The 12,628-nt window shown below is 42.5% G+C and overlaps 1 protein-coding gene across 1 annotated transcript in view; it reads right to left on the bottom strand.

Annotated features, from left to right (window-relative positions):
- Window positions 1–12,628, bottom strand: part of LOC106593727 (MHC class II regulatory factor RFX1) — a 30,578-nt gene that overhangs the window by 9,724 nt on the left and 8,226 nt on the right. The window contains exons 4-8 of the mRNA XM_045709548.1: window positions 11,832–11,908; window positions 11,430–11,688; window positions 11,134–11,315; window positions 7,178–7,297; window positions 6,970–7,091 (exon numbers count right to left, since the gene is read on the bottom strand). Coding sequence (XP_045565504.1) covers window positions 6,970–7,091; window positions 7,178–7,297; window positions 11,134–11,315; window positions 11,430–11,688; window positions 11,832–11,908 — 760 coding nt within the window. The remainder of the gene's footprint in view (window positions 1–6,969; window positions 7,092–7,177; window positions 7,298–11,133; window positions 11,316–11,429; window positions 11,689–11,831; window positions 11,909–12,628) is intronic.

The raw sequence follows: 12,628 nt of genomic DNA, 5'->3' as shown, positions 1-12,628 counted from the left end.
CAACTAGGACGGATATTAATACGACTAGGACGGATATTAATACGACTAGGACGGATGATAATACGACTAGGACGGATATTAATACGACTAGGACGGATGATAATACGACTAGGACGGATATTAATACGACTAGGACGGATATTAATACGACTAGGACGGATATTAATACGACTAGGACGGATATTAATACGACTAGGACGGATATTAATACGACTAGGACGGATATTAATACGACTAGGACGGATGATAATACGACTAGGACGGATGATAATACGACTAGGACGGATATTAATACGACTAGGACGGATGATAATACGACTAGGACGGATGATAATACGACTAGGACGGATGATAATACGACTAGGACGGATGATAATACGACTAGGACGGATATTAATACGACTAGGACGGATATTAATACGACTAGGACGGATATTAATACGACTAGGACGGATATTAATACGACTAGGACGGATGATAATACGACTAGGACGGATGATAATACGACTAGGACGGATATTAATACGACTAGGACGGATATTAATACGACTAGGACGGATATTAATACGACTAGGGACGGATATTAATACGACTAGGCGGATATTAATACGACTAGGACGGATGATAATACGACTAGGACGGATGATAATACGACTAGGACGGATGATAATACGACTAGGACGGATGATAATACGACTAGGACGGATATTAATACGACTAGGACGGATATTAATACGACTAGGACGGATATTAATACGACTAGGACGGATATTAATACGACTAGGGCGGATATTAATACGACTAGGACGGATGATAATACGACTAGGACGGATGATAATACGACTAGGACGGATGATAATACGACTAGGACGGATGATAATACGACTAGGACGGATATTAATACGACTAGGACGGATGATAATACGACTAGGACGGATATTAATACGACTAGGACGGATATTAATACGACTAGGACGGATATTAACACGACTAGGACGGATGATAATACGACTAGGACGGATATTAATACGACTAGGACGGATATTAATACGACTAGGACGGATGATAATACGACTAGGACGGATGATAATACGACTAGGACGGATATTAATACGACTAGGACGGATATTAATACGACTAGGACGGATATTAATACGACTAGGACGGATGATAATACGACTAGGACGGATATTAATACGACTAGGACGGATATTAATACGACTAGGACGGATATTAATACGACTAGGACGGATATTAATACGACTAGGACGGATATTAATACGACTAGGACGGATGATAATACGACTAGGACGGATGATAATACGACTAGGACGGATGATAATACGACTAGGACGGATATTAATACGACTAGGACGGATATTAATACGACTAGGACGGATATTAATACGACTAGGACGGATATTAATACGACTAGGACGGATATTAATACGACTAGGACGGATATTAATACGACTAGGACGGATATTAATACGACTAGGACGGATATTAATACGACTAGGACGGATATTAATACGACTAGGACGGATGATAATACGACTAGGACGGATATTAATACGACTAGGACGGATATTAATACGACTAGGACGGATATTAATACGACTAGGACGGATGATAATACGACTAGGACGGATATTAATACGACTAGGACGGATATTAATACGACTAGGACGGATGATAATACGACTAGGACGGATATTAATACGACTAGGACGGATATTAATACGACTAGGACGGATGATAATACGACTAGGACGAATATTAATACGACTAGGACGGATATTAATACGACTAGGACGGATGATAATACGACTAGGACGGATGATAATACGACTAGGACGGATATTAATACGACTAGGACGGATGATAATACGACTAGGACGGATGATAATACGACTAGGACGGATATTAATACGACTAGGACGGATGATAATACGACTAGGGCGGATGATAATACGACTAGGACGGATGATAATACGACTAGGACGGATATTAATACGACTAGGACGGATATTAATACGACTAGGACGGATGATAATACGACTAGGACGGATGATAATACGACTAGGATGGGATGACTAGGACGGATATTAATACGACTAGGACGGATATTAATACGACTAGGACGGATGATAATAAGACTAGGACGGATGATAATACGACTAGGACGGATGATAATACGACTAGGACGGATGATAATACGACTAGGACGGATATTAATACGACTAGGACGGATATTAATACGACTAGGACGGATGATAATACGACTAGGACGGATATTAATACGACTAGGACGGATGATAATACGACTAGGACGGATATTAATACGACTAGGACGGATATTAATACGACTAGGACGGATATTAATACGACTAGGACGGATATTAATACGACTAGGACGGATGATAATACGACTAGGACGGATATTAATACGACTAGGACGGATATTAATACGACTAGGACGGATATTAATACGACTAGGACGGATATTAATACGACTAGGACGGATATTAATACGACTAGGACGGATATTAATACGACTAGGACGGATATTAATACGACTAGGACGGATATTAATACGACTAGGACGGATATTAATACGACTAGGACGGATATTAATACGACTAGGACGGATATTAATACGACTAGGACGGATATTAATACGACTAGGACGGATATTAATACGACTAGGACGGATATTAATACGACTAGGACGGATATTAATACGACTAGGACGGATGATAATACGACTAGGACGGATATTAATACGACTAGGACGGATATTAATACGACTAGGACGGATATTAATACGACTAGGACGGATGATAATACGACTAGGACGGATATTAATACGACTAGGACGGATATTAATACGACTAGGACGGATGATAATACGACTAGGGCGGATGATAATACGACTAGGACGGATGATAATACGACTAGGACGGATATTAATACGACTAGGACGGATATTAATACGACTAGGACGGATGATAATACGACTAGGACGGATGATAATACGACTAGGATGGGATGACTAGGACGGATATTAATACGACTAGGACGGATATTAATACGACTAGGACGGATGATAATACGACTAGGACGGATGATAATACGACTAGGACGGATGATAATACGACTAGGACGGATGATAATACGACTAGGACGGATATTAATACGACTAGGACGGATATTAATACGACTAGGACGGATATTAATACGACTAGGACGGATATTAATACGACTAGGACGGATATTAATACGACTAGGACGGATGATAATACGACTAGGACGGATGATAATACGACTAGGACGGATGATAATACGACTAGGACGGATGATAATACGACTAGGACGGATATTAATACGACTAGGACGGATGATAATACGACTAGGACGGATGATAATACGACTAGGACGGATGATAATACGACTAGGACGGATATTAATACGACTAGGACGGATGATAATACGACTAGGACGGATATTAATACGACTAGGACGGATATTAATACGACTAGGACGGATGATAATACGACTAGGACGGATGATAATACGACTAGGACGGATATTAATACGACTAGGACGGATATTAATACGACTAGGACGGATGATAATACGACTAAGACGGATATTAATACGACTAGGACGGATGATAATACGACTAGGACGGATATTAATACGACTAGGACGGATATTAATACGACTAGGACGGATGATAATACGACTAGGACGGATATTAATACGACTAGGACGGATATTAATACGACTAGGACGGATATTAATACGACTAGGACGGATATTAATACGACTAGGACGGATGATAATACGACTAGGACGGATGATAATACGACTAGGACGGATATTAATACGACTAGGACGGATATTAATACGACTAGGACGGATGATAATACGACTAGGACGGATATTAATACGACTAGGACGGATATTAATACGACTAGGACGGATATTAATACGACTAGGACGGATATTAATACGACTAGGACGGATATTAATACGACTAGGACGGATGATAATACGACTAGGACGGATGATAATACGACTAGGACGGATGATAATACGACTAGGACGGATGATAATACGACTAGGACGGATGATAATACGACTAGGACGGATATTAATACGACTAGGACGGATATTAATACGACTAGGACGGATATTAATACGACTAGGACGGATGATAATACGACTAGGACGGATATTAATACGACTAGGACGGATATTAATACGACTAGGACGGATATTAATACGACTAGGACGGATGATAATACGACTAGGACGGATATTAATACGACTAGGACGGATGATAATACGACTAGGACGGATATTAATACGACTAGGACGGATATTAATACGACTAGGACGGATATTAATACGACTAGGACGGATATTAATACGACTAGGACGGATATTAATACGACTAGGACGGATATTAATACGACTAGGACGGATATTAATACGACTAGGACGGATATTAATACGACTAGGACGGATGATAATACGACTAGGACGGATGATAATACGACTAGGATGGATGATAATACGACTAGGACGGATATTAATACGACTAGGACGGATGATAATACGACTAGGACGGATGATAATACGACTAGGACGGATGATAATACGACTAGGACGGATATTAATACGACTAGGACGGATATTAATACGACTAGGACGGATGATAATACGACTAGAGTGGATGATAATATGACTAGGATGGGATGACTAGGACGGATATTAATACGACTAGGACGGATATTAATACGACTAGGACGGATATTAATACGACTAGGACGGATATTAATACGACTAGGACGGATATTAATACGACTAGGACGGATGATAATACGACTAGGACGGATGATAATACGACTAGGACGGATATTAATACGACTAGGACGGATATTAATACGACTAGGACGGATGATAATACGACTAGAGTGGATGATAATATGACTAGGATGGGATGACTAGGACGGATATTAATACGACTAGGACGGATATTAATACGACTAGGACGGATATTAATACGACTAGGACGGATATTAATACGACTAGGACGGATATTAATACGACTAGGACGGATATTAATACGACTAGGACGGATGATAATACGACTAGGACGGATATTAATACGACTAGGACGGATATTAATACGACTAGGACGGATATTAATACGACTAGGACGGATATTAATACGACTAGGACGGATATTAATACGACTAGGACGGATATTAATACGACTAGGACGGATATTAATACGACTAGGACGGATATTAATACGACTAGGACGGATGATAATACGACTAGGACGGATATTAATACGACTAGGACGGATATTAATACGACTAGGACGGATGATAATACGACTAGGACGGATATTAATACGACTAGGACGGATGATAATACGACTAGGACGGATGATAATACGACTAGGACGGATGATAATACGACTAGGACGGATGATAATACGACTAGGACGGATATTAATACGACTAGGACGGATATTAATACGACTAGGACGGATGATAATACGACTAGGACGGATATTAATACGACTAGGACGGATATTAATACGACTAGGACGGATGATAATACGACTAGGACGGATATTAATACGACTAGGACGGATGATAATACGACTAGGACGGATATTAATACGACTAGGACGGATGATAATACGACTAGGACGGATATTAATACGACTAGGACGGATGATAATACGACTAGGACGGATATTAATACGACTAGGACGGATATTAATACGACTAGGACGGATATTAATACGACTAGGACGGATATTAATACGACTAGGACGGATGATAATACGACTAGGACGGATATTAATACGACTAGGACGGATGATAATACGACTAGGACGGATATTAATACGACTAGGACGGATATTAATACGACTAGGGACGGATATTAATACGACTAGGACGGATGATAATACGACTAGGACGGATGATAATACGACTAGGACGGATATTAATACGACTAGGACGGATATTAATACGACTAGGACGGATATTAATACGACTAGGACGGATATTAATACGACTAGGACGGATATTAATACGACTAGGACGGATATTAATACGACTAGGACGGATGATAATACGACTAGGACGGATGATAATACGACTAGGACGGATATTAATACGACTAGGGTGGATATTAATACGACTAGGACGGATGATAATACGACTAGGACGGATGATAATACGACTAGGGTGGATGATAATATGACTAGGATGGGATGACTAGGACGGATATTAATATGACTAGGACGGATGATAATGACTAGGTCGGATGATAATATGACTAGGATGGATGATAATATGACTAGGATGGTGGCTTTGACTTCTGGGCAACGGAAGAAAGTTGGTGTGAAAACCAATAGAACAGGAGAGAAATGCTGGTTAACGACATCAGGAAGTCTTTATAAAATAATTGCCTCCACATTTCTAATAATTTTGACAAGGCTACTCTGAAGTAAGTTGAAGTAAATTGAAGTAAAGTAAAACATTCAGGTTTCAAACAATTCTAGTGCAAAGTGGTGTGTGACGCGCTGACAGCCTGCCTAGCGTTAACTAAAGCCTAGGCACTCGAATGGCGAATGGGAGACACACTTTAATTACTATCAGGGCCATCAAAACTGTTAACACCCAACTGCATTTAGAATGGTTGTGTTGCACAATGGCTGGGCTTCCAACAGCACGTTTCACTCCAGTACCATTGGCTGGGCTTCCAACAGCACGTTTCACTCCAGTACCATTGGCTGGGTTTCCAACAGCACGTTTCACTCCAGTACCCTCTTTTTGAGGAACTGCTCTCAAGCTGTCTGACAGATGATAGGCTATTCTGCTCCTCTGTGTGTGTGTGTGTGTGTGTGTGTGTACCTAGTCCCTGTCCACTCACCCAGGAACTGCTGGTATTGTTGCACCTGAGCTGAGATGTCACTGAGCCCTGCCCCCTGCTGCTGCCCCGCCCCCAGAGACATCCCATTGGACATGCCCTCCACCTTCAGAACCGGCTTTATCCTATTGGACAGAACAGCTGTCAAAAGAGAGACAAAAGAGAGAGAGAGAGAGAGAGAGAGAGACTGGAAGACACAGACACCCCCTACCTGTGTTTCTGAGAGAAGGGTTGCTGTCTCAAGGCTAGGTGCTGGTGGTCGTCTATCAGACGGAGCAGAGAGGAGGTGGCCTTGATACGAAGACCATAGTAGTGGTACTTAGAGTTCCCTCTGAGAACACAGTCACCTTATTATTACATGACAATTACAGCAGCTGCCACTATGGAACAGGTGTGTTATACCAGACGGGTGTGTGTTATATACAGTTGAAGTCGGAAGTTTACATCCACTTATGTTGGAGTCATTAAAACGCGTTTTTCAACCACTCCACAAATTTCTTGTTCTTTTTTTCATATTTATTTATTTCACCTTTATTTAACCAGGTAGGCCAGTTGAGAACAAGTTCTCATTTACAACTGCGACCTGGCCAAGATAAAGCAAAGCAGTGTGACACAAACAACAACACAGAGTTACACATGGAATAAACAAATGTACAGTCAATAACACAATAGAAAAATAGAAAGTCTATATACAGTGTGTGCAAATGGTGTGAGGAGGTAAGGCAATAAATAGACCATAGTAGCGAAGTAATTACAATTCAGCAAATTAACACTGGAGTGACAGATGAGCAGATGATGGTGTGCAAAAGAGCAGAAAAGTAAATAAAAACAATATGGGGATGACATAGTTAGATTGAGGTAGGTTGACTGTTAACAAACTATAGTTTTGGCAAGTCGGTTAGGACATCTACTTTGTGCTTGACACAAGTCATTTTTCCAACAATTGTTTACAGACAGATTATTTCACTTATAATTCACTGTATCACAATTCCAGTGGGTCAGAAGTTAACATAGACTAAGTTGACTGTGCCTTTAAACAGCTTGGAAAATTCCAGAAAATGATGTCATGGCTTTAGAAGCTTCTGATAGGCTAATTGACATCATTTGAGTCAATTGGAGGTGTACCTGTGGATGTATTTCAAGGCCTACCTTCAAACTCAGTGCCTCTTTGCTTGACATCATGGGAAAATCAAAAGAAATCAGCCAAGACCTCAGAAAACAAATTGGAGACGTCCACAAGTCTGGTTCCTCCTTGGGAGCAATTTCCAAATGCCTGAAGGTACCACGTTCATCTGTACAAACAATAGTACGCAAGTATAAACACCATGGGACCACGCAGCCGTCATACCGCTCAGGAAGGAGACGTTTTCTGTCTCCTAGAGATGAACGTACTTCGGTGCGAAAAGTGCAAATCAATCCCAGAACAACAGCAAAGGACCTTGTGAAGATGCTGGAGGAAACAGGTACAAAAAGTATTTAGTCAGCCACCAATTGTGCAAGTTCTCCCACTTAAAAAGATGAGAGAGGCCTGTAATTTTCATCATAGGTACACGTCAACTATGACAGACAAAATGCGAAAAAGAATCCAGAAAATCACATTGTAGGATTTTTCATGAATTTATTTGCAAATTATGGTGGAAAATAAGTATTTGGTCACCTACAAACAAGCAAGATTTCTGGCTCTCACAGACCTGAAACTTCTTTAAGAGGCTCCTCTGTCCTCCACTCGTTACCTGTATTAATGGCACCTGTTTGAACTTGTTATCAGTATAAAAGACACCTGTCCACAACCTCAAACAGTCACACTCCAAACTCCACTATGGCCAAGACCAAAGAGCTGTCAAAGGACACCAGAAACAAAATTGTAGACCTGCACCAGGCTGGGAAGACTGAATCTGCAATAGGTAAGCAGCTTGGTTTGAAGAAATCAACTGTGGGAGCAATTATTAGGAAATGGAAGACATACAAGACCACTGATAATCTCCCTCGATCTGGGGCTCCACGCAAGATCTCACCCCGTGGGGTCAAAATTATCACAAGAACGGTGCGCAAAAATCCCAGAACCACACGGGGGGGACCTAGTGAATGACCTGCAGAGAGCTGGGACCAAAGTAACAAAGCCTACCATCAGTAACACACTACGCCGCCAGGGACTCAAATCCTGCAGTGCCAGACGTGTCCAGGCCCATCTGAAGTTTGCTAGAGAGCATTTGGATGATCCAGAAGAGGATTGGGAGAATGTCATACAGTCAGATGAAACCAAAATATAACTTTTTGGTAAAAACTCAACTCGTTGTGTTTGGAGGACAAAGAATGCTGAGTTGCATCCAAAGAACACCATACCTACTGTGAAGCATGGGGGTGGAAACATCATGCTTTGGGGCTGTTTTTCTGCAAAGGGGCCAGGACGACTGATCCGTGTAAAGGAAAGAATGAATGGGGCCATGTATCGTGAGATTTTGAGTGAAAACCTCCTTCCATCAGCAAGGGCATTGAAGATGAAAAGTGGCTGGGTCTTTCAGCATGACAATGATCCCAAACACACCGCCCGGGCAACGAAGGAGTGGCTTCGTAAGAAGCATTTCAAGGTCCTGGAGTGGCCTAGCCAGTCTCCAGATCTCAACCCCATAGAAAATCTTTGGAGGGAGTTGAAAGTCCGTGTTGCCCAGCGACAGCCCCAAAACATCACTGCTCTAGAGGAGATCTGCATGGAGGAATGGGCCAAAATACCAGCAACAGTGTGAAAACCTTGTGAAGACTTACAGAAAACGTTTGACCTGTGTCATTGCCAACAAAGGGTATATAACAAAGTATTGAGATAAGTATTTGGTCAATAACAAAAGTTTATTTTCCACCATAATTTGTAAATAAATTCATTAAAAATCCTACAATGTGATTTTCTGGATTTTTTTTTCTCATTTTGTCTGTCATAGTTGAAGTGTACCTATGATGGAAATTACAGGCCTCTCATCTTTTTAAGTGGGAGAACTTGCACAATTGGTGGCTGACTAAATACTTTTTTGCCCCACTGTATATCCACAGTAAAACAAGCCCTATATCGACATAACCTGAAAGGCCGCTCAGCAAGGAAGAACCCACTGCTCCAAACCCGCCATTAAAAAGCCAGACTATGGTTTCCAACTGCACATGAGGACAAAGATCGTACTTTTTGGAGAAATGTCCTCTGGTCTGATGAAACAAAAATAGAACTGTTTGGCCATAATGACCATTGTTATGTTTGGAGGAAAAAGGGGGAGGCTTGCAAGCCAAAGAACACCATCCCAACCGTGAAGCACGGGGGTGGCAGCATCATGTTGTGGGGATGCTTTGCTGCAGGTGGGACTGGTGTACTTCACAAAATAGATGGCATCATGAGGTAGGAAAATTATGTGGATATTTTGAAGCAACATCTCAAGACATCAGTCAGGAAGTTAAAGCTTGGTCGCAAATGGGTCTTCCAAATGGACAATGACCCCAAGCATACTTCCAAAGTTGTGGCCAAATGGATTAAGGACAACAAAGTCAAGGTAGTGGAGTGGCCATCACAAAGCCCTGACCTCAATCCTATAGACATTTTTGGGGCAGAACTGAAAAAGCGTGTGCGAGCAAGGAGGCCTACAAACCTGACTCAGTTACACCAGCTCTGTCAGGAGGAATAGGCCAAAATTCACCCAACATATTGTGGGAAGCTTGTGAAAAAGCTACCCGAAATGTTTGACCCAAGTTAAACAATTTAAAGGCAATGCTACCAAATACTAATTGAGTGTATGTAAACTTCTGACCCACTGGGAATGTGATGATAGAAATAAAAGCTGAAATAAATCTCTCTCTCTACTATTATTCTGACATTTTACATTCTTAAAATAAAGTGGTGATCCTAACTGACCTAAGACAGGGAATTTTTACTAGGATTAAATGTCAGGAATTGTGAAAAACTGAGTTTAAATGTATTGGCTAAGGTGTATGTAAATTTCAGACTTCAACTGTAGGCGTGTGTGTTATATAGACGTGTGTGTTATATAGGCGTGTGTGTATCTATAGTGTGTGTTGTATAGACGTGTGTGTATCTATAGGCGTGTGTGTTATATAGGCGTGTGTGTTATATAGACGTGTGTGTTGTATAGACGTGTGTGTTGTATAGACGTGTGTGTTGTATAGTGTACATACCGTGTGCCCAGGCGTCTGGTCCTCAGCCCCATGAAGACAGATCTGATGAGCTTGCCGAAGGAGGCAGCGTTGACAGGTTCTAGTTTGTGTTCCTGACAGTGTAAGAGGTAGTGGCAGTAGAGGGTACAGCGAGGCAGACTGACCCCCTCTGCACCCTCGTAGTTATCTAGCAGCCACTGTACCTGGAGGAGGGAGGGAGGGAGGGAAGATAGCTTTAGACTAGAGCGATTTGTCCAAATCAACATGCACAAACAAGAGTGGTGTTACTATTTACACCCCCCCCCCCCCCCACTCACTGTGGCAGGGGCTGCTCTGGTGTTGTGACTGGAGTAGTTTCCTCCTCCGCTGCCCCCACCTCCCAATACGTACCCGCCCTGGATGACGTAACCACTCCCACCTCCTCCCGTTGCCGCGGTGACAGAGACTGACTGTGAAGTCACGGAGTTAGTGACCTGTGACCCCGAGGTGGGCGTGGATTCGTAGTAGGAAGAGGAGGAAGAGGGAGGGGTCTGGGAGTAGAGGGGGGAGTCGGAGTACGGGTAGCTGCCAGAACGACTGGAGGGAGAGACAGAGGGAGAGACAGAGGGAGAGAAGAAGAGATGGGAAGGAGAGAGAAAATAATACAAATCTGTAAAACACGATATATAGAACATGTCTCCATGGTATGAAGGGTGTGTGTGTGTGTGTGTACCACTCACATGGTAGAGGTGGTGTAAGAAGAGTCCTCCCCCTCCACATACTGAACCTGACTGGAGTAAACATGCTGCTGCTGCACCTACAGAGAGAAACAACTCACTCATTCATTTAATAGTCTCAGGAGAATTCATATTAACTTCTCTATCACTCTCTCCTCTATCACTCTCTCCTCTATCACTCTCTCCTCTATCACTCTCTCCTCTATCACTCTCTCCTCTATCACTCTCTCCTCTACTCTCCTCTCTCCTCTACTCTCCTCTCTCCCTCCCTCTCTCTTCCTCCCTCTCTCCCCTCCCTCTCTCTTCCTCTCCTCCCTCCCTCCCTCTTCCTCTCCTCCCTCCCTCGCTCTTCCTCTCCTCTCCTCCCTCGCTCTTCCTCTCCTCCCTCCCTCGCTCTTCCTCTCCTCCCTCTCTCTTCCTCTCCTCCCTCCCTCGCTCTTCCTCTCCTCCCTCCCCTCCCTCCCTCCTTCTTCTCTTTCAGAAACCTTCGCCCCATCACTCTTCTCTCTCTCCCTCCCCTACTCTGAGTGTTGCAGCTGATGCGTAGAGCATCATGAGGTGGAACAAGACAGAGGGAAGGAAGAGAGGAGGGAAGGAAGGGCTGCTTTTGGAGATGGAATGAGGGATCTCTCTCTCTCTCTCTCTCTCGCAACGTTACATCTGTTACTGATTCTTACTGATACTCTCTCAAATGCTACAGTGCTGTGTGTGTGTGTATTACCCCATGTGTGATGTGTATAGACTATAGCTTGTTGACATTGTGCTGCCTTCCACTCTTGGCTGTTGGAGACAATGTCTAA

Source organism: Salmo salar, chromosome ssa02 (genome assembly GCF_905237065.1).
Source record: "Salmo salar chromosome ssa02, Ssal_v3.1, whole genome shotgun sequence".
NCBI lineage: Eukaryota > Metazoa > Chordata > Actinopteri > Salmoniformes > Salmonidae > Salmo > Salmo salar.
Note: the sequence above shows the minus strand (reverse complement) of the source record. Positions and strands in the feature narration are given on the sequence as shown.